The 27809-nt window shown below is 41.1% G+C and overlaps 1 protein-coding gene and 2 long non-coding RNA genes across 3 annotated transcripts in view; 2 read left to right on the top strand and 1 right to left on the bottom strand.

The window, feature by feature from the left end:
* The window catches only part of LOC110017063 (uncharacterized), a 48287-nt gene extending 37147 nt beyond the window's left edge, over window positions 1-11140 (top strand). Inside the window, exons 2-3 of the long non-coding RNA XR_013651044.1 lie at window positions 10604-10674; window positions 11018-11140. This is a non-coding gene — a long non-coding RNA (uncharacterized LOC110017063). The remainder of the gene's footprint in view (window positions 1-10603; window positions 10675-11017) is intronic.
* Window positions 4024-11480, bottom strand: syt4 (synaptotagmin IV). The gene is made up of 5 exons (XM_023966358.2): window positions 11138-11480; window positions 8965-9581; window positions 8549-8872; window positions 5512-5632; window positions 4024-5177 (listed from the first exon to the last, which is right to left on the bottom strand). Exons 1-5 carry the CDS (start codon window positions 11169-11171, stop codon window positions 4864-4866), a joined length of 1410 nt encoding a protein of 469 aa, XP_023822126.1. The 5' UTR covers window positions 11172-11480; the 3' UTR covers window positions 4024-4863.
* A 7295-nt stretch (window positions 11481-18775) lies between these two features.
* On the top strand, window positions 18776-22601 carry LOC110017133 (uncharacterized). The gene is made up of 5 exons (XR_013651043.1): window positions 18776-18906; window positions 19009-19057; window positions 19885-20020; window positions 20120-20173; window positions 21369-22601. It is a non-coding gene; the product is annotated as an uncharacterized LOC110017133 (long non-coding RNA).
* Window positions 22602-27809: the final 5208 nt, after the last annotated feature.

Raw genomic sequence — 27809 nt, 5'->3', positions numbered from 1 at the left:
ATTCTCTTAAAATTTGGGCACAATTTAGAAGAGTGTTTTCCCTTAAAGATCTGTCAAAGTTGGCTCCTGTTTTTAGAAATCATCAGTTCATACCTTCAACCTCAGACGAAGCTTTTCATGAATGGAGCAGGAGAGGAGTTTGTTTAATTGATGACCTGTTTATTGACAACACGTTTGCATCTTTTGATCAACTTCTGGTTAAGTTCAACATCCCTCGCTCTCATTTTTTTAGATATCTGCAGCTTCGTAGCTTTGTTTTTAAGTCATATCCCTGTTTCCCATCCCATCCACCTGATTCACTATTAGAATCCACTTTGAAAATTAATGTTGGCTCCAGGGGAACAATTGGCAAAATCTACTCCTTGTTAAACACACATGATTTAGAGCCCTTGACAACACTCAAATCTCACTGGGAAGAAGAACTACACTTGAATATTCCTGACAGTATTTGGAGTGAAGCGTTAGATAATATACATTTCTCATCAATCTGTTTGCGTCATCAGGTTATCCAGTTTAAGATCGTACACCGACTCCACTGGTCCAAAGCTAAACTTTCCAAGTTCGTCCACAATATAGATCCCACATGTGACCGATGTAGCTGTTCCGTAGCCACCCTGTCCCATATGTTCTGGTCCTGTTCCAAGTTAGATCACTTCTGGGAATCTATATTCACTTTTTTCTCTGATGTGCTGCGTACGCCTTTACAACCCTCTGTTTTTTCTGTATTATTTGGTGTTTTACCTGTAAACCTGGACCATAGAGCACAAACCATCATATCCTTTGGGACACTGATTGCCAGGAGACTCATACTGCTCAAATGGAAAGAAAAATACCCTCCAACCTTCAACATGTGGCTGAAAGACCTTCTGCACTTTTTGGTGCTGGAGAAAATTCGATCCTCTATGAAGGGATCGGTGCAGAGGTTCTATCTAACATGGAATCCTATATTAGAGCATCTGAGAGACTTGCATGTCATGGTTGCCAAAAAATGTCTGTGACTGGTCTTGTAATGTGAACAGGTGTTTTTTTTTTTTTTTTTTTTAAATTGTGTCCCGCCATGTGTCTAAGCTTCTGTAAGACTTGAGACTGAATGGTACAATGAGAGTGGGAGGGAGGGTGGGGGGGGTTGTTTCATGTTGTCTGTTTTGTACTGTTTCCAAAAAACAAAATCAATAAAAAGACTTGGTGCAAAAAAAAATTCTAAACCAATTGAACTTTAAAAAAAAAAAAAAAAAAAAAAAATTCATCTTTTCTTGCATTTATTGTAATAATCTACAAAGCCTGTTTTTTTCTGTTATGATTAAAAATCAAATATTACATTGAGAAACAAAATGTAAAATTCTCTATAGTGAGAGTTTTCTGCAAAAAAACCAAAATATTATAAAGTATTTGATTAAATTTGGTTAAGAGATGAATCTCCAAAGTGCACATCCTCAGACAACCATACGTAACCCGTTTTTATTGTTTGTGTACAGTTTCGCTGACATTTTGTCTCTAACTGTTTACAAACTGATGAACATGAGTCCTGGTCTGCTGGAGCGTGTCTGTGTGGATGTGTGCTGTAATCCCTGAGGACTGTTCTGGGGGCAGCTGAGGTTAAGCTCTGCTTTACTGAAGTTTCTCTCTGATTTGACAATGCGGGAGCAACAGTTGCAGTGGGAAAACCACCAATAGACACACTACCACAAAGTTGCTCCTCATCTCGCCACTGTAGTCAAAGCAATCATCACTTATTGGTCTATGGATTGTTGGTGAGCATTCACATTAAAGTCCCATCCATCTCCATCTTCCTCCGCTTATCCGGGACCGGGTCGCGGGGGCATCAGTCTAAGCAGAGATGCCCAGACTTCCCTCTCCCCAGCCACATTAAACATTAAAGACATTAAAGTCCCACTCCAACTATATTTTTTATTTATTTTCAAAGTGTTCCCAGGTGTCTAAAATTATGATTGTGCCGTTTTTAGCCAAAATCAAAAAGCCTGTGTCTTTTTGTAAGACTTATTTTCTGCAGAGCAGCAGGAGTTTGTCAGAAATTGGCCAATGAGCTGTGGGCGGGACTGTTGGCCTGGAAATAACCCCACGCTGATATCCTATCATTCCTTGATTTACACTCTTTCCCGCTGGCTTACAGACCCTCACACCATCAATAGCGGTGTAACAAATACGACAAGCGGTTACGGAGCTATCAGCCGCACAATTTTGAGTCCGGTTTCAGATCAGACGAAGAAACTGAAGACGTTAGTGTATCTATTTGTCTGCAAGTGGAAGTATGAGAATGCAGCAGAGTAGCGAGACTTTGGCCCGCCCATTTCTGCTGCTGCGTCACAAATATGAGCTTTTTCAAACGGCGGGTTTTAATTTGCTCCTGATCCATCACGATTTGAATGAATAAACGACTCAGAAACGCAGGTTTCATCTTAAATTGTTTTACATATCATCAGAAAGTGCTACAAGAACATGTTCAAAACACCCCAAAAAAATATAAAAATTTTCATTGGAGTGGATCTTTAAAGTTGAACTTGCTTCTTATATCCATTGTAGGGTTCTGCAATAAAAATCAGCTTTTCCATAGAAAAATATTAGGAATAAGGAAGCAGCTGACCCTCATCTGTTGATGAGGGATAAGGGATAGGGACGTGATGAGTTATTAGAGGTATAGAGACCATGAAAATGATGCAATGCATAGGATTAATTGCTAGGTTTCTGATAGAAACCAGCATGTATGTTTTTATGCTCCCAGTAACCAAAGTAGAAGAGGCCTTCACAAGACTGTTTAAAGCTGAATGCTTCAAAAAGTTAAAGCAAAAACCTTCCTGACAGAATGGATTTAGATATGGTAAATTATGTACTCAGTTGCTTGAAATTTGCTTTTGATTGAATTAATTTAAATGTCGTTTGATCAAGAGTTTTTTTTTCTTGCAAACTTTCCAATAGGTTTTTTTTAAATCTTTACTTTATGTGTTAATTAAAAAAGAGCATCAATGGATGAAGATTTGGTTTTCAAACTTAAAAGACAACTTCGTTTCCTGGGACACTTGATGTCTGAAACAGATGTGGAGGTGGGTCCAGAGAAGACCCAAGCTGGGGCGGATTTCACTACTCCAACTGACGTCAAGACGCTCCAACGCTTCTCAGGCTTAGCGGGCTGGTTTCATAAGTTCATCCCTCACCCTGCCTTCTCTTCCACCTCGCTCAAGTAATCAATCCGGGGAAAAGCCGACAGACTTTACAAGTCTTGTTAAGTATAAATATACATACTTCCTCTCGTTCCTGAACGCACCAAACATTATAGGGCTCGTTTCTATATTCACAACGATTTATGATTTTGTAAGAGAATTATCAAGAGTCTACAATATGTATGTGTTGGCCCCTGTGCATATTGTAGACTCTTGATACATTTATGAACTCCGTAAAGTTCATGAATGTGCTCAAGTTTCTCATTTCTTTCAGTTTAAAAAGCCTGATTTGGTGTCCTAATAAGATACAGTATTAGCTAGAGGCTCTATTTTATCACAGCAAAGCATGGTGTAGATTTTAAAAATAGCAGCCAGCCTCATGGGGGGGGGGGGGGGGGGGGGGGGTATTATAAGCAACCAAGAACAAAGTGAGAGCACTTTGGGAGGCTACTAAATAAAGAATGTGATGTAAATCACAGATATGGGGAGGAATAAAGCCTTAATTCATGGAGGGTCTTAAAAACCAATTTGCCAGAATGTTTGTTTGTTTTTTTAAATAATGAAAGTGTAGTTAAGAGGAATGATGGTGGAAATAAATGACATGCTGATGTAGCTGTCCTTTCACTGAACCACTTTGTTAATCAGATTGGGTGACTTCCTCCAGGAGCAGTTACTGCGTCATCAGACTTTGATAAGGTCTCAATGACATCATCCTTTACCAGTTGGGAAGGGATGTTCACATCTGTGCATGTTTGATTCATTCAGTCATCATTTATTTTAAAAACTGCTTAACTGTTCGTTCTCTTGATCTCCTTCCTACACAAGTAAATAACGCTTCAAACTCCCGTTTTGTCAGAACTTGCCATCTTTTATAGTAAGGTACGTACATTTACATTACAGCTGTGTTTGTGCTCACGGCAACGGCGACAAAACACCAAGGATGAACGTAATGCGGCTCACATCTCACACCCACACAGTCGCACAGCTGTGTCAGCGCGGACACACTGCTCCCCAAAGACACACACACACACACACACACACACACACACACACACACACAGTTACCGTCTCCAACGCACTCAGCCCACTCTTCAAATCCCATACCACCTAATTTAGGCTTTATTTGACTTCAGTCATGATATATGAAATACCACCGTCACTTACAAAATCAACAACCAGAAGATAAATCAATGTAACATACATTAGAAATCTACATCGGCAAGGAAAAAAAAAAATTAAACTTTAATATTCCACACTTTTTACAGCATTGTGAGATGTGTTTGGTTCTGCTTTCCACGCGAGGTTGCTATCTATAAGAGGAAGAGCAGAAGAAAGAATCGAAGAGGAAAAAAATGAGACATTTAAGACATTCTGCACTGCAAAACCTCCACAGGAACAACTGCTAGTTGCCATGGAGATGTTGCATGTTACTGGTGACAGTCTTTGGAATTGTGTAAAGCTCTACGGTGATCCTTGTGATGCCCCGCCTGCCAACTGAGCCCCAATGACTTTAAAGTGAATTAATAGGTGAATGGTTAATGACATCACTTGGAATGCGCCACTACCCTTTGACCCAATCTTTAAAGTTCACTCTCCTTCACAACTGAAAGTCCCCCCCCAAAAAAAGAACTGTCCAGCAGGAGGTACGTCTCATGCTATCCAGATGGCACCAGGTCATAGCAGCATTCTAATCCTCCGACATGTCGTGCCACTTGGCAATCTGACGCCGCGGATGGTCACAGATCTCCCTCCAGTGCTCGCCGGCAGTGCCTGCCGCCGCCGTCCCCAGGACCAGGCGGCCGATTGCACCGTTGGAGGAGCGGGAGTTGTCAGAGTCCATCAGCAGAAGCTCGATGCTGGTGTCTCGCAGACCCTCTTCGGAGGGCAGGTCAAAGTAAAAGAGCTCGTTGAAGACGGGGTTGGGAGAGCACTTCTTCACATGGGTCTTCTTCTTGCAGATGCGCTTTTTTCCATGGTACATGTTCACCTTGACGTATGCATCTGGAGGAGGAGAAGGGCAAGACAGTGAGGCAAGAGAAACTATCATTTAAAAAGCATTGAGGAGGGAGATCATTCCTGTATCGGATCAATGCACCAATCAATAACAAGGAAGTGATGGATGCAGATGATGACAGAAGACGCTGACTGGGAAATCATTGTGTGTCACTAAAGGGCTTTCTATCACATACTAATCAGATAACTTTGATGCGCTGGTGGTGTCTCTAAGGCAACCATCTCTATCACTCTAAAGTAGTCCTGACTTTAACGACAAAATCTTTTCGATCTACTCTAATTGAATGGGTTTTTAAAAAGGTTGCGTTCTGGATCAGCGTACCTGTGGGCCCGTTGTTTTCAGTTCTGGGAATGTGACGAGCTTTGAGGACGACCACAGTCAGAGTGTTGGTGGTGGACTGGTAGCACAGAGACAGCAGCAGCTCCCCTCGGCCTGAAGACTTCTGTGGAGAATTGAAGAGCAATGATGAACGAGGAAGCAGAAAACACGATATTTAGAATAACCAACCTTATAAATAACCTCTTATTGGCAAAGAAAACCCTTGTTATATCTCTCATTATGTTGCGATCTTTGAGCTGCACTCACACCAAAAGTGATTTGTGTGGCAGGGACATCCAGTTTTACTATCTCATGTCAATGGACAGACGCAATCAGAGGCCCTGCAGCGCATTTTGAGCATCAGGCGCTGTGCAGCGATCTAGCAGCAACAGATTTTGGACTTCGCGGGATGATATCTCCAGAGATCAAATATCTGAACGTTGGCGAAGAATTTGCGCTGTTCTAACCCACATCTGTCAAACTCAAGGCCCGGGGGCCAAATGTGGCCCTCCGTGTCATTTTCTGTGGCCCCCGAGAGCATAAAAGTTTTTTCATTTCTTAAAATAAAATAAATAATTGGTGTGTATTTATTCATATCTAGGAGAAATCTGACTGGAAATATTGGATTGGGCAACTATACATTAGGACTTAAACACTGTTCATATAACCTAACCTAAAAGAACCAAATTTTAAAGGATTCATGCTAGAGTAACAAGCAAACATATGTTTTCTATGTAACAGAAACTGTCACTTTAAAAAGTTATTACATAAATAAATGAGTAATTTAACATTAAGGAGTAGTTACATTTATTTTTCATTAGTTACATGTATATGTCATATCTGGCCCTTGAGGACAACCACTATGCTGATTTGGCCCTCAGTGAAAATGAGTTTGACACCCCTGTTCTAACCAATCAGGACCTCGGCTTCAGTCCTTGACATGTTCATGTTGTGATCAGCAGATGGGGTCCAAAACCAACATGTAGGAGAATCTGATGATTGCCATTTGTTTTCCTCTAAACCTTTACGATACTTGCGTATTTTAATTGAGACAACAAAAAGGTCCACTAATTTTATTCTTGCAGGACGGGAATTTGATTCTTGAATCACATTCGGTGTGATTGTCAGTCAGATACACAGTTGCTCCCCATACATTTGGTGCTATGCATGCTAAATAAAAACTTAAATTGATGCTATTCTATCTCTTTCAAATGGTGTTTAGCTACTTTGTTCTGTTATTTTTGTATCTAAACGAACCAAAACCCACCTCACTGAATTTGTCTTATTTTTTTATTGTTTTTAGTCTTAAGTGTGCCGCCGAATGTGAGCATCAGATGCTGTGATCACACCCAACGGATCTGCCATCCTGTCATGACGATAGGAAAATAGCACACAGACAACCTCCAGCCTTGACCTATAATTCCACATCTCCAAAAACAGATGCTGCGTCCTTATTTTAACACATTATTTCTTAGGAGAGCTTAAAGAACCGCGGTGACATGATTCCTTTGTTCTCGAGTCCCTTTCATGGCTGTGCAGCTCAGCTTATGCAGCATTGATTGCATGCACTGCTGCACAGTCACACCCAACCACCCTCAGTGGTGAGACTTAACCCACCCCATGCACACAAAGAGAGCCACCACCCTGCAAGCAAGAGGGTGGACCTATCAGCCAAAACAATAATTGTACCGCCTTACAATAACTTGGATAAATTAAAATAGACAATGTCATAATTATGTCAAATACTTTTTTAAGCAGCACAATGTATAGTCTTTGGAAAATACAAATTTATTTTCCTTTTTTTTACCTAATGATAATCTATGTGTTAAAACTGAAATTCCAATGCCAAATAAAACACTTTTAGATATTCATTAGCAGTGTAATCAGATTTCCTCCCACTTTGGCTGTAATCAGGAGCTGCGGTTGTTAGAATTTAGATCTTTTTAGTACAAAGAGAGCTAAAGAAATATAAAGTAATTATATTCTCTCTGTGGTAAATGAAAAAAATATGTTGTTTATGAGCACATAAAGCTTTCACTTGACACTTCTCATTCTGACTGCCATTTCCCAGCACTCCTCTGGAGAGCTGTATCATATGTACTGATCGTTAAAGATATGACCGAAAGCTCATATTTCCCAGTAGAATGCAATGCACCCCATCACCTCATGGCTCAGAGGTGGAGCTTTAGTGAAGCCCTATTGAAACTCTCTCAATATATAAATCTGTAATTTATTTTATATTGTCTAAATTACATCTACAAGCAAAAAAAACTGTAAGGTATCAGCATACCAGCTATTTCTGACCATTAAATTAGTCATATTTTAGTCTAACATTTAAGATAGGATTGCAGAGTTGAGACTATTCCTTGCAGTTATCTGGAAAGAGGAAGACTGGAAAACAGATCCATTGATGCACCAATCCATACTAGAGTGCAGGAGTTACCCTGTTTACTGAATTCTCATCTAGATTGAAGTTTTTAAGTAATTGGACTTACATTTTAATTCTTTTACATTAAGCATCCCTTCAAAAAACCCTTAATTTTCTCCTGTTGACATAACTGCCTTCATAACACAGCAAACTTAAAAAAGCTTCTAAAAATTGTTACATTCAAGACAATCAATAAAACAATTGAAACTTGAAACATAACTGAGCTCCCACCACTGCCTTTTAAATCTACTCAATCACCCAGTGTCCGTTTACAAATCTATTCCTGCAATGATGTCAGAGAGACACTTTTTTCTGTCTTCTCCCCCTTGGCTTCATGGGACTTTTGCTCTTGTTTTTTTTTTGTTGGAACAAGCTAACTTTTCTTGGACGTCAGCTTAAGATGTTATGACAGATTTAAAAGGGAAATTGACCTTCAAAAGAGAAAATAAAAGATGTTCTTTTTTTTATCATGCTCCATTTAGTGCTGACTTGATAATAGATGTGCAGTAAAGACTACAACATATTCTCTATGGCTTTGTCCTCAAGAAACTGTGAAGATAAATTGTCTTACGGAAAACCAAAAGTGGCTGAAACATTTGTGTGAGATCGTACCTTGATGTTCCTCTTGATAATCTCTCGGCTCATTAGCACGCGTCCCTCTGACAAGTCGATCCCAGACAAAGGAACGAGGGTCTCTCCGATGACTTCGTCACGGGAGAAGCGGTCAAAGCTCAGCACCATGAAGTGAAGGGACAATTCCGTCACTCGGGACAAAGAGATCCCGTAGAAACTGAAGGTTTCGTCGAAAGAGGGGTCAAGGGTCTTTCGAAGGACTCTGGTTTTCACTCGGTGCTTTTTTTCTGGGAGCAGAGTTAGCTTGATATAGGGGTCAGAGGTGAGGGACTGTTCATCCGTTGGAGATAGACCATTGGCCTCCTGTATAAGAAAGTAGCATAAACCACCAGAGATTAAATAGAATGCATACAAGCTAAAACAATTATACCAAAGGTTTAGACCCTTTACATTACCTTGATGTGAACAATGAATGCCTTCTTTTCTTGTTGGTATTCAAGGGAAAAGTGGAGAGTACCCAGGCCATTCTCCTTCTCCTCCACATGAGCTCTCTCCACACCTGGAGTTGGTGCCTGGCTGGAGAGGTTGCTGAATGGTGAAGGGAGGTCATGGCGGTCCATCGCACCAGGTTGGGTAAACCCTGCGTGTGGAGAGGGCAGCTCCAGATCTGGAGAGCACCTCACCTTCTGATGGTGGTGGTGAAAAGGTTTGGTGGTAAAATTGCCATTGAGATCCCGCTTCTCAAGGTCCAAATGCAGAGCCGGCCTGGAACCGTTTGGGCTTGTTGCAAGTTTACTGGTGCTTGATGGACTCATTGGCGTGGTGTGGCAGTTTCCGTTGACATCTGTTTTACCGGCGTCATTGACTGTTGTGGTGGCAGCTGCGGCAAACTTCTTCTTGCCACTCAGGCTTTCCGGGTAGATGTCTACCCCTTTGAGCATGTGCACAAACTTGTATGGGGGCGTCTTTTGGGATTTGGTGTTTTTGCGCTGGCAGCAGATCCAAGTGAAGGCTGACACAGTGAAGACGAGGCCAAAAACACTCACTACGGCAACGCCCACCGGTACTGCCACTGTGGAGGGGAGCAGACAAGGACAAGGACAGCAGTTTGTTAGAAAAAGTAGATAACTCTTGACAATCGTTGTGGCATGTAGGCATCTGTTTACACCCGTCAACTGAAACATTTCCTTCTGCACTTGTACTGAAGCAACTTCATCCATTTTGTATCTGAGGCTGACGCAAGCTGCAGCCTTGAGTCAGAAGGAGTAAAACACAATGCGATCTGTTCAGCCCAATTACCGGATTCATTTCCAAACAGGAAACAGCTGGTATTAGTAAAGAGCTGTTGGGAAAACCGCATAAAGCCATAAGCAGCCAATTTATCAAGGATTTTACAGGTATGATAATGTAGACAGTTACCACTTGATTTAGTAGTCTAAATACCTGAATACCATCTAATCATGAAAAGAATATGATATTTTGTTGAGGAGATGTAGATTTTTGGGCGTTAATTGTGGAAAATTTCCATAATGACATTATGAGATTAACTGTCTACTATTAAACGTATTGTGGTATGCTTATAGAAACATTATATGAACACTGTTGAATGCCTTTTTTTTTCTTTCATCGTGCTGAACTTTGACTCAACAACAATCCTGCTGCCAGATCTAATGGGTTTCAATTAAGAGAGGAAACAGACCATCAAGAGGACCGATCAGCCACGTCTACAAACCCATCAAAATGTCAAAAAGCAGTGGCAGTGAGCGATCACTCATGTCGTTCACGTGATCAAAGCTAATGTGTTATTTTTCCCATTCAACTCACACAATCTGTGACGTCCATGTCAACACTAAGGCTATATACTGTGCCATTTTCTAATGTACCATTGAAGATGTCATTTGCATGTTATGCCTCAGTTTTCCCTTTAAATGCAGCGATAATCTTTTTTTATTGCTTCTCATTATTATGTAAGAGGGCGATGTGAGGAATGTTGAACTCCTATCACTTTTAAATCACAGCACTTCTACATAATGTTTTCCTCCTTTCTGCTTATATATATTTCATGCTGGTGCCCTGGGTGGAATGGTGTTCAAGGCTGGAACGACAGATGGCTGACGCTACGGGGGGGCTGTGAAGGAACTGCTAAAGAGTGAGGACATGAAACGGTGGGTATTTCCAGGCTTTTTTTTTAATTATATTGATGCCTGTCTGCTTTTGTTGAACCCAGAAGACAATTATAACTCCACTTTGTCAACTATTGATGTTCTATGCAATGTAGCCCAACCTCCACCCAACGGATTAGTGTCCTGCTGATTAATTGACACCTCTAAGATCATTGCAAACTGGAGATAGCAGGAGGTTTTGACTAGAGTAAGGGAAATCAAACACTTTTAACTGAAAATATTGTGCATAATTGACTGTGAATGAACAAATGAAATAAAAACTTAAATGCAAAACCTCTTAATTTGGTGAATTAAAAAAAAACTCTTTCCAACAACACATTTCTAGCATCTCTGAGTAATGAGGAACCCAACACCAGCCTACTCATCCATCCACACCAGGTGGTGTCCCTTCGCATTAAATCACATCATGCAAAGGATGAAGCGTGAGTGTGTTGGATGGACTCACCGGGCTCAGCTCCGCTCTCCATCATTGGAGCCATTATCGCTGTCCAAGGTCCTGAAAGGGTCTACAATGAGCTCTCCTCTTCAGCTGAATCTCCAGCTGTTTCTTTCTTAAAGGGTGTTGAATATTACAGCAGAATATTTTTTCTTAAATAAAAATTTAATAACAAGAAAATTAAAGCCTTGTGATATCCAAAGAGAAGGAAGCTGTGTTCCCACTCTGCTGCTGTTACTCAGTGATGAGTGTCTCAGAGGCGGCAACACCCCTATCCTCTCTTTCTCTCCCTCTCCAGCTTTTTTGTCCGCTTGTTTTTGCAGTCTCTCTCCCATCCACCCTTCTGTCCCCTCCCCCTCCTCGATCCCCTCCTGACAAACGCTGAGCTCATCAGCGCTGACGCAGCGGTGACGAAGGCTGGCTGAGAAGCCCTGGTGAAGCAGCACAACAGACCTGCCAATTTCACTGATTGACGGTCAGGGAATGAACATATTTGTTTTCTGTCTATGTTAATGTGAGCACTTATCTGTTAGAGATTATACGTACAGATTGCTTGAAAAAACTGTATTTTATTAAACATCCAACCTATTTAGATCCCTTAACCCATTTAGCCCCAGAAGGTGTTTCTGTGGGTTAAATATGTTAACCAGAAAGATTCTTAGGCAATGCTCTCATTAACATTTTTAATTTTGACCCTATGAAGACCATCCAATTCCAACCTAATACTGCAACAAAGAAGAAGCTGGAAGAAAGACCACATTTAACATTTATGAAACACTGACCTCTGGTGTCTGAGTAAAATTGTACAGGGAAATAGTCTAAAAAGTATTTAGAAAGTTTAAAAAATAAAACACTAAAAAACTAAAACACTAAAAACTTAAATCGTTTTTTTTTATTATTAAGTTAATAATAGATAATATATTACAAAAGCCACATGCATATACTTCTGACTGTGGTGATAAATAAAAACGACTTATAATACATACCCTTTCCAAAATAGTTGGATGTAATGGAAAAGTGTTCTCTTTTCCACTATTCCATTGAAAGAAATAAACTTTCATAGAATATAGACTCAGGTCAAAATATTTAATTGATTTGAAGTATTTATTCATTTAAATTACTGTTCGTGAAACCCACAAAAACAGAATTTCAAAATATGAGAAAACTTTGGAGATATTTGCCCAAATTTTGCAGGGCATGAATGTTTTAAACTGAGTTTCAAAAGAAAAAAAGGAATCATGTTAATGTAATTAACGTGATTTTTTTTTTCTTTCTAACTAAGGTATATATTTGTATAAACACCTTTTTTAAATTAGGCTAAACTTTATTTATTATTACATTGATTTTATTTGTTGTGTTTTTTGTTGGACGCCCAGGAAAAATGGGGTTCTGTGAGGAGATGGATCAACTGATGTACATGTGATGTTAATAAACGCACATTTAGTCTCTCTGTGATTTATGTGAAATCCATTATTGTTTTTTTTTTTTTTTTCACTTGTCCTGTCTGACAGCTGGGCAAACAAATGATAGCTGGAGACCCGCCCCCACGCTCCAGGCAGCCCCCTGCCCCCAGGCCACGGTTAGTCCAGGAGAGAGCAAGGCAGAGACCCCCCCCAGGAGGAGGACGCCCAAGAGGAAGGAGGGTCCCCAAGGGCTGTTTTAATATGGCCTGACCAGGCTCACCAGCAGTTGGAAAATATGAAAAAGGCCCGCGCCCCAGGAGCCAGGACCAGAACCCACACCACAGGGACACGGACACCCACAGGCTCAGATGTGATGTGATCCCTGGCTCTTGGTCTTGCCAGAGAACTCAGGGATCCCTCCCCCTGCGTGGAGAGAGGGCTGCCGGGCCCAGGAAGCCAGCACCCAAGGGACACGGTCGCCGTCACCGAGGGCCTGGTAGGCCCCTCTGGGGATAGGGTAGGGGACAGATTGTCAGAGGTTCCACCTTCCTTGTGAAATGCATGTGTGTGTGTGTTTGTGAGGGTGTGTGTGCATGTATGTGTGTTTGTGTTGGAATGTATATTTTGGGGAGTAAAAGGTGTTTGTACTAAGGGGGTGCAGTTAAAATTGGCAGGTAGGGTACTGACAGGACATCTGCTGCTTGCTGGCAGTGATGTCCAAGCACCCCCCCACCAAGGGTCCTATAGGGTCCAAGGTGCAATTAAAACCGGGGGGGGGGGGGGGGGGCTATTCCATACGGCAACTATGGGAGGGGGACCACTGCCAAGTAGCTACTCCCGCCAAGGTGCATCGCAGACTGACCCTCCCCCCCCCAATCACCCTATTAAGAGATTATAAGAGGAAGAGGGTAAGTCGGGGACAGCTGGTAGACTGTCCCCATTATTTTTTATTGAACTTGTAAAAACAAATTAAAAATTCTTGGAGTATAAGTCCCTGTTTTTTGTATGATTTTGGCAAGGGATGCAACTTATGCACAGGTGTGACTTATACAAGTCAAAAAAAAGATATTAAAAAAATAGTCATTGTGTTTTTTGTTTTTCTACAAACAGCCACTAGAGGGCACTGTAAAGAGATAAGATAAGATGAAACATGCCCTAATTGTCACTCTCCACTTGGACAATAAAATTGAAGCAGTCGACATCAAAGTGCAAACAACAAATCTAACAAAGTTATAATAAAAATGTTTATGTACAATATCTACAGAGTCTACCAAGGAAGTGTGCAAATATGTAAAATATGAAATGTGCAAACAAAAAAATGTCTGTAATTATGTGCAGAGTAATATTAAAATGCGTGTATTTGTATTTACTTCTGGCAGCAACACAGGAGAAGAAGCACCGCCCCTTCTTACCTTCTAAGCAAAATTGTTCAACAAAGACGATGAAGAACTCAATGGATTTAGTGATTTTTGTTTTTTAGTTGCATAAAGAATTTAGTTGACTTGTTAGCATGTTCTTTACACTATGGTTGTCTGAATAAGTGTTTATATGTTACACTAACATACTAGACACATATTCAATTCCTCTTATGTTTCATGCAGTTAATAAGCATCACTGTTTTACGACCTGTGCATGTTTTCAATCTAAAATTGTCTATTCAATCTATTAATGGTCTATTATTCCATTATGATTGCCTTTCAGTGTGAAATGTCTGTTTTTGGTCCAATGTTTTTTGTAAATAAATTGTGACCATTACAACATGAGGTTATGAGTCTTCTAAAACACAAAGTGTGTATTTGAATAACCCCCTTTTGTCATTTAGACTAAACTTTCTTTCTATTGATTATATTTGTAACCATTTCTTGTTGGAACACACTGAATCACTATCACTATCACTTCAATGAAAATGAAACTGAGTGTAACATTTCACTAAAAACGAATCTTGACTGTGTTGTGACTCAGGTTATCAGATCAAAGCTCTTTTTTGATTGGCTAACAGCTAGTGATGGGCTAAACCACACGATACTGATAACTATTTACATATAATAATCTGTACCAGTAACTCGGGTGGTAGAGCAGGTCGTCCAACGACCAAAAGGTTGGCGGATTGATCCCCGCTCTCTCCAGCCAGCTGTAGCCCCCCTGAGCGCGGCTAGTCTGCAGCTCACCGCTCCCCCCAGGGGATGGGTTAAAGTGTGGAGAACAAATTCCCCATTGTGGGATAAGTAAAAAAGTAAATTAATTTAGATATTATTGAAAAATTGCGTGGGTTTCCCATTTAATAGTTTTTGTTTGGCTTCACTTTTCATCTAAGACTGTTGTTCAAAGTTAGTAGTAGGTAGTGTCCCCAGTGGTCAGCGTGCATATTGCAGGTAATGCTTATTTTTACATTCTAGAACCGTTACTCTAGCTATTAGTTTGAGATTTTAAAATGGATTATAATATATTGAAATGTAACCACAATATTTTCACTCATTCAAAGCATTAATTCAATTTTGTCATGATAGGGTTAGGGTCCACTTCAGTGACGTGCAGTCAGGAGAGGCAGGTGAGGCACAGCCTCACCTGTCATTATGGGAAGAAAAGAGAACAAATAAATTCAATTATTATATTTAATCAGTAAGTTGTGCTTTGCGGTCATTTTCCATTTAAATGTACCATTTTTGGGTGTTTTTTCTTTTCAAAATCGCTGAATTTCCGCATTTGCCGTTCAGATACTAAGTGACGTGCGATGAGGCACCAGCCCGCTGAGCCTCACCTTGGATTGCGCAATACCTATGCAGTCAGACGGTACTGCTGTCTCTCTGTATGTCGGTTCAATCACTTGTACTATATGAGCTGAGTTTAAATAATTTAGCAGATGTATATGATGCACAGTGCTTGTTTTTATAAATAACTGTATGTGAGGGACGTGTTTCTTGTGCTGAGCGCTAAACGACGGCGAAAAAGCCGCTGGGTGAGGCCAGCAGTTCTCGTGCCTCATGTTGCAGTTCTCGTGCCTCATGTTAGGGGGCGCCGGTGAGCCCTGAGATTATGACGCTAAAAAATACTAGAAGAAGTGATAGGAAGCGGCAACTCATTTTCTTCAGAAGGAGCGGCGTATGGACTTTATTTACAACTAAAGGTAAGACGATAATAACGTTTGTGCTTTTTTCTATGCTGCAGTTTGTATATGAAAAAAAACATGTTGAAATTATATTTTAAACAAAACGTTAACTGTTGTCAATCAAATGGTGAATAAGCTACTCAGTTATTTATACTCATGGTTCATATGTTTGTAAATCTGACTGATGACGTCAGTGCCTCACCAGCCATTAACCTCACCGCACGTCACTGGTCCACTTGTTTCTTGAGTATATTTATACTGTTGTTGTCTCTGCGGCCCGAAGTATTCTGAATTCTGCAATTAGCTCAAGAAATCGCTTTAGCTCATTCTTCATGACTGTAACAGTCTTAGGCCGGCTTTACACTGCAGATCTTGATGCTCATATCCGATTTTCTGACTATATCCGATTTCTTTGACGACCCGCTTACATCATCTTTTAAAAGTGACCCATATCTGATTTTTGCATTTACACTATACAATGCTGAAACTATCAAACGTAGACATTCAGAGGACTACCTAGCAGTATTTCCGCCCTCCGCGGACCTTTTTCGGACTTTTGTGATTGTGGTTGTCATAGGGGCAACGCAGCGACGGAAGGAGGCGTTGCCTTGGGCGCTCCTGACAGGATGCACGGGGTAGTAAAAATGAGGGCTGGTCGGCCGTCTTATGTGCTCTCTCTGAGTTTTGAATGAGGAAGTGTTTGCAGACGTGCTGTACTAACAGTTTGATCCAAGTGTTGAACCTTTCCTGCGCGATGACTTCTCTTTTTCTGACCGTAGTCAGAAACACACGGGAGATGTCCTCGGGGTTCTCTTTTCTGTTCTGAACCCTCAGCCTCCAGAATGGGCTAAGAGACTCCAAAACTTTTGGGCGAGACACCTTATTTTTAATTTACGGTTCTCCGACAGTCCCCCGCTCCGCGCTCACACCCACTCTCTCTCCTTACACACACACACACGCGTGCGCGCGCTCACACACACACATGGTCCCCATCATACACGCCCCCCAAAGAAATAAACGGCTTCTAGCCTGCTGTTCCATAGCAACGATGTCCCGCTTCATTAGTTACCGTTTGCGTCCGGACCGGGACCGGACCGGACATAACAGCGGTTTCCAACTACGGTCTGAAGCCTGAGGCTGAAAGGTAACACGCTGACAGCAACATGAGCGCACAAAAAGCACCTTAATAAGTCATGTGATCTCAGTTGGTGGTGTCCTGAGTTGACGTCACTGACGTACGACTCGCATTTACTGGGGAATATCCGATTTGTCTTCTTACATGGCACACACAAATGCACGTATCCGATTTGTTTCCGATTTATTTCCACATATGAGAGAGGCCTGTATCCGATCTGAGAAAAACGGAATCCATGCGCTTTTGTCCTGCTTACACATTCACCGATCATATCCGATCTGTGCCACGTGAGAGGAAAAAATCGGAATTGGGTCACTTGAACCATGTGGTGTAAAGGCGGCCTTAGTCAAGCCTTTAAGCGCATTTTTCATGTCTTTGATGTCTCTTGGTATTTCTTCAGGTACATGGTCGGCTCTCTTTTTGCAGTGTTAAATTAGGTCTTTAGACGGTTAAAGTCGGTGCTAACTGCCGAGGTCAACCAATGTGTTCCTGTTGATGTTGACCCAGAATCCCACCGGCGTATTCCTCATGCGTCCAGGAAGGCTCTGATTTATCCAGATGATGCCTTGAAGTGGAATCATGGCTTCCAAGTGGCTTCATCCACCTGAGACAGGTGCTGAGAAACAAAGTTTATGTCTTTCCTGAAGTTACTAGGTTTTAGATTCATCTATGAATCCAAGACAGCAAGTTCAAGCTGCACAAAACTGATGTCCATGTGATGTTCATAAAGGCACACTTAGTCTCTCTAAATGATGTGAACTCAACTGGACATTTTGCTGCAGATGCCAAAGTTAATGTTTCAAGCTTTTTCTGTCTTGTCTGAAAAATAAAATAAAGAACAATTCTTTTACTTTTTTTTTAAACTTGTAAAAAACAAATTCCATATTTTTTGGAGTAAAAGTCGCTGTTTTGTTGACAAAGATGTGCTTTATGCACCAGCGCAACTTTGTTTTCTCCTTTATTATGTATTTGTTTCCTGCTGCGACTTAACTCCGACTGACAGTACGGAAAATATGTCGATTTTCCTGTGCCTTCCCCTCAATTTTCCCTCAAATGAAACTACACAGTGTCACTTTACTGAAAACGAAAGAGTATAACATTTCACTTAAAACGAGTCTTGACATGAATCACAGCTCTTTTTTTTCCTTTAAACTTGTCCTGTCCAACAGCCGAGCCAACAGATGAGAGTTGAAGGCCTCTTATGTTGGACAGATTTTACTGTTACAACATGAGGTTATGAGTCTTCTAAAACACAAGGTGTGTATTTGAATAAGCCCCTTTTGTCATTTAGACTAAACTTTATTTCTATTGATTACATTTGCAACCATCTCTTGTTGGAACACACTAATTCACTATCACTTCACTGAAAAGGAAACTTAGTTTAACATTACACTAAAAACGAATCTTGACTGTGTTGTGACTCAGGTTATCAGATCAAAGCTCTTTTTTGATTGGCTAACAGCTAGTGATGGGCTAAACCACACGTGTAATATTTGAGACGATACTGATTACTATTTACATATAATATTCTGTACCAGTTACTGGTGATTTTTGTCATTCTTGAAATTTTGGGAGTATCGATACCAATGTTGATACTTTCATTACTACTAACAACCGACTACGCTCTATTGAGAGCACACACACAGACACCCCCCACCACCATGTAGATCAGCTAACATCCTAATGAATAAAACGCCTTAATTTAGATATGATAGAAAAATTGGGTGAGACTCACGTTTAATAGTTTTGTTTGGCTTCATTGTCTTAATATTGGAACGGTACTGAGGGTGGACTATGGAAAGGTTTCAGAAAAATCCCTGCTTGTGTTGACTAAAAAACACCTTGTTCGGACTCTGCGTTCTTCAACCCTCTCTTTGATTTCTCTGTTGTGTGGTTCCTTAGGGTTCCCTCTTTTTGGTGTCCCTTCCTATGGTGAACACTTCAACTCTCCATACTGCAGGATATAGTTGCTTGACAGAGAAAGCACGTTGGACGGACACCTCCACAGGTTTCTGCTAAACCAGATAAACCAGCCTCTGCTGGAACGTATATATGTGGTTCAGCGCTGTCAGGAGTATTCATCAGGACGTCTCTTGCCTGGACTTCATCTGCTTTGTCAGGGGACCCAAAGCTGGTATTCTGCCCAGAATTCTTTTCTGGGAGCGTCAATCTCTCTCTCTGTATTTTATCAAAAAATGTTTGCGTATGTTTTAATTTTTGTTTTTCTTTCTTTTAGATTCTCCTCTCTTCACTATTTTTGGACAGGTCTAAACTGACCCTCCAAGGTCCTTGGTGTTCTCTGTCACATAATACTGTTGTAAAATTCTAAAAATTCTTGGATAACTTTTACTGAAATACAATGACTTGGTTTTAACACATTTCTTAAAAAAAAGTTCATATTTTAAGTAAAAGTAAGATTTTTTTATTATTAGATATTAACTGTAGGCTGACCTGAAGTGAGTGAGCTCTTCGTTACAGCAGCTCAAATTGGACTTGTGTTGTAAAAAAACAATTTTCATAACTAATTATAAAAAAAAGACCGACCTTCCAGGATCTGCTTTTTTTTAATTCACTCTGATGTTTAAGAGAAAATCATAAGGAGAAGCGAAAATGTAACATGTAGCGTGAAATAGATGAATATGAAATATTCTCTCCTAAAGTTGGTAGAAAATGTATTAAACTGGAAATTTGATAAAATAATCTTCTGGGCACCGCCTTCATAATGAAGGAAAAATATTACTCATTAACTATCAGCAGTCGACTATAATCAGTAAAGTAATGATCGATTTTATAAATCTTTCAACCGTAGGCCATTCATACCTTTGGTCACGTTTGAAAAATCTATTTTACAATAAAGGCATCAAAATTGCAAAAAGGTTGGAGTCAGTCTATGAAATTAGCTGGAGACCAAAAATGTTGGAAAAGAAGAAGGCATTAGAACCAAAGAGACACGTGAAAAACTCTGGCTTAATCTCATGACATAAACAAGATTAGATTTTCTTTTAAATTTCTATTTTTTCATTTTCTTTAACCATATGACACCCAAAACCTACTTACTTTTGCTGTAAACTTTTTAGGGGGAACTTATGAAATTACCTTTTTTTTCTTTTAGAGTAGAGATGGAAGCAACAGCCTGGATGAGAAACAAAAAAGTGTCCGGTCTCGGAGCCGCCAAGAGCCTTTTCTTTATTTTCTGTCTGCTGACTCTGATCTCCCAGACGAGCTGCAATTTGGACAAGCAAGAACTGGTAAATAAAAAATCTGCAACAGCCTTTTATATTCAAAAAATAGAAAACACAATTCTGCAGAAGAAAAAACACATGTTGCTTCTCACTGATGACTTACAGGCCAAGTTGAAACAAGGTAACCAGTTTCTGAAAGAGCAACTGGAAGCATTGAAGGTCTGTATTTTATTTTTTGACAAATTTTCTCTTTTCAAATGTGCTTTACAGTGTTAAATTTTCCAATTCAATTCAATTTTATTTGTATAGCCCAAAGTCAAAACAACAGTCGTCTCAATGGGCTTCGTATCGGTAATTGAAAAAGTGAAACATGACCTCAAAAGGATCATGAATACAAAGAGTTCAATAGGAAAAATACAAAATTGAACTAACAAACTGACTAAACTAAACAGGCATCCCTTCCCTTAGACCCCCCTTTGCGTTAAGGAAAAACTCCAAAAAAAAAACGGATTCCGGGAAAAAAAAAAAGAAACCTCAAGGGTGTCTACATGAAGGAGGGATCTTCCCCCAGGACGGACAGGCGATTTACCAGAACTCATAGAGAATAATTAACTTATCTAAATCTACAACTACATATATAAAGTCCAGCAGACGAGCTTCATCCAGCCGTGGTTGGAGGGACAGTCAAAGGCGCGAGTCGAGCCGGAGACAGGATCCACAGCCAGGTGTAGGAGCAGGAGCAGAGAAGAGGTACTCGGTCAGGTACAGGAGCACGGATGAACCAACTGGAATCTGGAAGCACTCCCACTCCCCAGGAGGGGAGAGGAAAAGAGGGACAATGCATGAATCACACTGCAGAAAACAGAGGGAACTAAATGATGAATAATGATCAAGAATAGAGAAGAGGAAGGGTAGAAGTAGATGAGAAAAGAGGACAGAACCCCAGTGCACCATAGTTACCCCAGCTTCAACTTCTAGCAGCCTACGAAAAACTAATAGTAATTTTTATTAAGTTTAATTTAAACACATTAACATTAAGTTAAACAATCTGTCCAAAGAGGAATGTTTTCAGTCTAACTTTGAATGTAGAAACTGTGTCGGCCTCTCTTACATGAGCTGGGAGTTTATTCCATAAAACAGGGGCTTGAATCATTTTTTTGAGTGTACCTCCAACCGTACTTTACAAATTCCCTGAACCACAAGCTGTCCTGCATTTTGTGAGCAGTGTTATGTTTGTATTTTCAGTTTAATTAATGCAAAACACATAAAAAGAATAACAAACGGATTAATTTAAGATCCAATTACTTGGTTTAAAAAGCAGTTGTGTCAAAAATGCAACTTTTTTTCTAATATGTAAAATATAAATCTTTGGATTTTGTGTTGTTGAATCATTTTTATTTTTTCTTAACACCAGGCTGATCAGAAGTCGCTGAGCAGCATTTTAGAGTTTGTAGCGATACCAGACCAGTGGATGAAACGCCTGACGGATTTAAAGGACAATTTACCCAACGGTTCTCCGGAAATAACCAAAGTTGTGAAACATTTTGTTCAAACGATTGAGAATACAGACACATTGGTGAAGGAGTCAAAAGAGAAACTTATTGAGTTGGAAAAACAAAGTGCCGCCATTGAAAATTGGTTTAATGAAAATGCCATGCTTTTCGATTTGATTGAAAAGATGCACGATGAATTTTAATTTTTCTTTTTCTCTTTGTTCTTGTTTTGCCTGATCCTAAAATGTTTACTTCTCAGCTTACCTTTTAATGGCTATAGCAGCTGCCAATCAAAAACTATTTTTCTATAGTAATTACAATGTGAAGATGCAAATTGGTTTGGGATTACAAAAGAGACAGGATCTCAGTAGTTCAGTTCAAAAGCTGCATTTCTGCTATAATCTGTTTAAATCTAATAGAAAATACTTCAGTTATTGAAGCACAAAAAAATTCATGAGAATTATAAAAAAATTAATTACTTTTTTTCTTTCACATAGAGCATTTCTTGTACAGATTTGTGCACGTTTCTGTGTAAATGTTAGCATAAACACCCATGCTTTTCTTCCTAAAGTTCTTTATGCAGATGTAACAAATGTTGGTGTTGTAACATTGTTTATGCATTGTGCTACAGAGAGGTTGTGCTGAAGAACCATTAGAAGCTAAATTTTGTTTCAAAGATGAGTGGGGCTTAACCCTTAAACAGTTTGTGGGTTTCTAAAATGCACTCTGTGACCCCGCAAAGCATTTTCACTGAAAGCATGTGCAAAAACTGTAATGAACGCTGATGTTTCCTCCACAGACTCTTGATTTACTTTTATTGGGTCACAATTTACACAACTTGATTCTCAAATAGTGGACGGTTGTAGAGAAAATCATTTCTCAAAGCCTGATTTGAATGTTGTTCATCTGCACATTTTTACTTTCATTTTTGCAGAAACTGTAGTTCACAAATTTGCCACTAGGTTGTAGTATTTTATGAAAAGTTGCTTGAACAAAAACGTTTCTTGTTGGGACATTTTTTATTTTACAATATTTTGGAATTTAGGAACGGCCGCCTGTAGATCATTCCTGCTGTTGATGACGACTGATTTATTTTGTCACATTAGACACATCTCATAAAACAGGTAAATAAAACAAAATATTGTGCGTTTGAACCTGCAGTGTGTGGGTAACTGGGCTCATTTTTGTGTTGTTTGTCACTATATGAACTTTTAGAATGGACCAACTGTGTAAGACGCATCCATCTATCGATGCTTGTTAGATGTTAGTATCTGCGTTTAATAAAAGCATCCGTCTGTGTGTTAAACTGAAAAAAGGAATCTTGTCTCTGGTTGTTTTTAGAAGTTTAAAAGACCAGAAAAAAATTATAGTAGTAACATCAACTGTAGGATACGATCTCTGATCCCCATGAACACAATCAATGTTGGTTTTGTTTTCTTAATCAATGACACCGTTTGACAGACAACACCTCTTAACCCGTGACACCAGACTACGGCTGTCTCATAAAACCGACACATATTTAGCATTAATTCGAACAGGATAAAATGAGGATAAGTGGGGTACTTTCTCTACATGAGCCATCATTACTGGAAACATTGCAGTAACCTGAAAGTTTGGGCTTCTTATGTGGACGGTCTGAGGCCTTGTGACCAGGTTGCTGACAGTAGATTAGATTAGATCATATTTATCCCATGATGGGGAAATTCAATAGTAGCAGATGATTTCTCCACGACTGGAACTAACCTGATGTCCAAACCTTTTAGTCCCAACAGCACCCTGATTAAGAGTAGCCTGCTGCTCCACCCATGTAGCCCCCACATTCCCCAATGTCCCATGGTTTCTGACCCTGTGACCTTCTAGCCGGCTGTCCTCATGTCCCCAATGCAACGACCGCTGTAAGTCCTGGTCACCTGGGGCCGTCGGGCATTGACGTATTGAGTTGCAAGTTTTGCTCCCTTCAAGCCGGTGGTGGGTTCCTGCTCCTCAACCCACGTAGGAATGTCAGGTGGAAACATCTTCAACAGCTGCTTGAGTACAATGACCTCACCGATGTCCTCCACGCTGTACTGGTCTGGCTTAATCCAACATTGATACTGATCCTTTAGGTCAGGGGTCGGCAACCTTTTTTACTCAAAGAGCCATTTGGGACCGCCTCTAATAAAAAAGAAAGCACTCGGAGCCACAACCCGTTTTGACATCATTATATATATTATGCATGTATATATTATTCAAAGGTGCTCATTACGTTGATTGCGATCGACCGGTCGATCTTCAATGACATGAGAGTAGATCGCGGGCCAGAAAAGATTGAAAAAAAAAGTACTTCATTAAAATCTACCAGCCAATCAAAATCCTCACTGAGAAGTAGGGGACTTGATTGACATGTAGATTGGCCAATCGGAGATCGTCTGAAGCATACGTCGCTGCAAATGCACATTCTTTAAAGGATGATACCGCGGCCGCGTTGGGAGGAGCTACTGGTTCTGGTCTGATCGCTGCATGGAGCGATGTGTTTGTCAATGCATGGTAGACACTGAGAATGTGGAGAGATCAGGTTTATTATTTTGAAGAGTTCTACTTGGTAATCATGTTTCCATGTTTGAGTTCATAAAATCATCCCAGGGAAAGTCTCTGCTTCAACTCCTGCAGTGAAAGCTGCGTCTCAATCTGACGCCCCTGTTTCCATCTCTCTGACAGAGTTTGAAGCCAAAGCCCCTCCCCCGCCTCTCTACCTGCTTTTCCTCTCTACCTGTTCACCTGTTCATATCCTCTGCAGCTGAGATTTGTTTCCCCCGCGCTCCTCAGTGTGTCCTACACAGAGAGCGCTAAATACGATAGTCGGGGCGCTCCAGCGCAGCACAAGGATTAAAGAGCCGGACGCAGGTTATAGCGGGGATAGAGCGGGTTAAGCAAATGAATGGAAGAAGGCGGCCTGCTGAAGAAATATCCAATATTGTACATATTTTATTATTAGTCTGAACTATCTTTTATTTAGAAAAATCTTCTATTTTATCAGTCCAGTATGAAAAAAAAAATCAACAAAAGCTGTGTTTGGCTGAGTCTGGCGGTTTTCAGATGACTTTTGGGCTGGAAAACTGTGACTATCTGGCAACACTGGCGCGAACTCTCTGACATCAGCGAGTTGGTCTCTGCCCCGCGGCACGTCAAGTTCCCGGCAGAAGACCGGAGTGTTTATTGAAGCCGCCCCGCGTGCCTCTCCCTGCTATCAGCTCTGCAGGTCTCACCCGATAAATACGAGCTCATTACGAAGCTGTTTTTTACGTGGCACTCGCTTCGTGCGGAGCCAGCAGGGCCTTTGAAAATAATGCCATGAAAAATGAACAAAATAAAATAAAATTTAATTATTATAAAATACTCATTAATTTCCAAAGTCACAGGGAGCCACAACAGAAGGATGAAGGAGCCACATGTGGCTCCGGAGCCATGGGTTGCCGACCCCTGCTTTAGGTGCTGGTATTTTTGTGTGGGTGTCTCTCCCTGGTGTACAGCTGTATTCCTGAGACACTGGCGATGGGTCTCAGCAGAAATATCAAGTTTGGCTAAGAGGGCTTGCTTCAGATCTTAATATGAGTCAGAAAGATCCTCATCCATGGCAGAATAGACCTCCAATGTCTTCCACTTCAGCAGAGGAACCAATCTCTAGGCCCATTCAGTCTCAGGCCAAGCCCAATTCTTCACTCCACTTTCAAAATGTAGTATATTTGTATGTAGTATGTATTTTTGGTATCCTCCCCAGACTGGAATGTAGCAACCGATGGCTGAGACTGCAATGCTGGGGGCTGCAGGGGTGAATGCCCACCCAAGGAAAGTCTTTGTAGGAGAGGCAGCAACCCCCACATTGGCCAGAGAAGGCAACCCCTTGCCCACCTTCCATTGTCGTCTACAAACCTTGGAGTTCACCAATCAGCATCTCTTCTCTGCTCCTCTGGGCACAGATGAACTCCCACAACAGTGTGACCATCTCCTGCTCTGACGACGCAGCCCCTGGTGGCTGGAAGGAAGGACCCTAATCCCCATTGTCAGTTGCCCAGTCTTTCCTTCCACATCAGGTTGAGCTGGTTCTGGCTCCGTCAGAAGTTTGCCAGCCTTGCTCCTGGTCTTCTGGGTCATCATCCCACTTCTGACACCAAATGTCACCCTCCGGTCCAGAGTGGGACCAACAGGTTCAAGGCAAAAAACAAAAATAAGAAGCACTCCAGAGGTTTGAGTGGATGAAAATGCTAGTGATTTTTATTTTACAGCAGGTAACCAGCAGAGACTTTAGAGCCAGCTCTAAAACTTGCTTGGAAGAAGCTTCTACATTCATATGTTTTTATCAGTTTAGCTACCTTCTTTGGCATCGCAGAAATCAAAATGAATTTGTGCCAATCCAAGCAGGATCGCCTGTATTCTTGTTAGGTGAACAATTATGTCTTCTCACAAAATGTAAGTAAAATGTCAGATAAAGCTCTTGTGTGATTATTTAGAAGTGTTTGCGGCCACAAATTCTTCAGTCATCACCTTTCAGCAGTCTTTGTTCAGGTACGTTTTCTTTTTAAATGCAGTTTTCAGTTTACACATGTTCAGGTAACCTCACTAGCTCGCAGTGTTTTGTGTTTACTGAAGAATTCTTTTTTTGTTGTGTGTATTTGATGTTTTGTCCCGTACTTGGATTCAATTATTTAATTACAACCACATTAGCTCCTCAAATGAGGCACACAGGTTTACTAGTATAATGTCAGTAAACATTTATCCTGCCTCCCAATCATTTTTAAAGGCTCTGTTTTCAGAATTAACTTCTCTCTTCAGCCTGGTGAGGACTAGCTTCATAATAACTAGACTTGTTTGATGAGGCAAGGGTTTCCCAAGTCAGCCGAAGCGTTGCTTTATGGTATTTCTTCAGGGAGATGGTCGGCTTTCTTTCTGCAGTTATTTTTTATGTCAAATTAAGTTTTAAGACAGTTAAAGTCAGTGCTAACTGCAGAGCTCAACCGGTGTGTTCCTGTTGATGTTGACCCAGAATCCTAACGGCTTATTCCTCATACTGTTACGGCTGATCAGAGAGGATAAACCCAGAAGCAGGAAGACTCAAACAAATCCATAAAGTTTTAAGCTTTTACTTGGCCCAAATAAGACCCAAACAGAGAAGATGCTCCAACACAAAACACAGAGAGAACAGAACTTAAATAGGAAGCAACATGATTGCAGGCAGCTGTGATCAATTAGTGAGGGACCACAGCTAACCTGCCAGAAATGCAACCAAAAGAAACACCACTAGAGGGCAACCATAACATAACCCCCCACACTAAGTCCGGCTTCTAGACGAACGACATGGTTGATCAGGATGGTCCCGATGAAAGCGATCAATTAGATCCGGGTCCAGAACATGACGTCCCGGAACCCACTGTCGATCGGCAGGACCGTACCCCTCCCAATCCACGAGGTATTGGATTCCCCGACCAACCCTTCTAGAGGCGAGAAGACTGCTGATGGTATAGACTGGTCCCCCATCCACAAAACGGGGGGCTGGAGGAGACGGAACAGTGGAGTGGAGGGAACTGTCTCTCACAGGTTTCAGCTTGCTCACGTGGAAGACCGGGTGGATCCGCAAGCTGCTCGGAAGGTCCAGTTTGACTGCCACAGGGTTGACGATCCGGGTGATGGGGAAAGGACCAATGTACCGGGGATGTAATTTCCAAGCTCCCCCTTTCAACGGCACATCGGATGAAGAAAGCCACACTCTGTCCCCCACCTTGTATTCAGGAGCTGCCGATCTGCGTCTGTTGGCCACTGCAGTAAACCGTTCCTGATTCTGCAGAAGTATGTGACGATATCTGCTCCATGTACGTCGACAACGCCTCACAAAAGCAGCGGGACCCGAGGTTGAAGCCGATTGTTCCTGGTGGGGAAAAAGAGGTGGCTGATAGCCATAGGCAGCTTGAAAAGGGGGAAAACCAGAGGAATCTTGAAGGGTGTTGTGTGAATACTCAGCCCAGGGCAGCTGAGAAGACCAAGTGCTTTGGTTCTTGGCACACATGGCTCGTAAGGTTGTTTCCAAGTCCTGGTTGTAACGCTCTACCTGGCCGTTGGTTTGGGGGTGGAAACCTGAACTTAGGCTGACCTTGATCCCAAGGAGTTTGCAGAATTCTTTCCAGAAGGCGGCAACAAATTGTGGTCCTCGATCAGAAGTAATGTTCTGCGGAAGGCCATGTAAACGAAACACATGCTTGGAGACAATAACAGCCAATTCCTTGGCTGACGGCAACTTCCGCAGAGGCACAGCATGGACCAGTTTGGAGAACCTGTCAATGATGGTAAGGATGACAACATTACCCTTAGAATTGGGTAACCCAGTAATGAAG

This window comes from Oryzias latipes, chromosome 18 (genome assembly GCF_053564925.1).
Source record: "Oryzias latipes strain Hd-rR chromosome 18, Olatipes_Hd-rR_3.1".
In the NCBI taxonomy this organism is placed as follows: domain Eukaryota; kingdom Metazoa; phylum Chordata; class Actinopteri; order Beloniformes; family Adrianichthyidae; genus Oryzias; species Oryzias latipes.
This window is presented reverse-complemented; position numbering and strand designations above follow the sequence as displayed.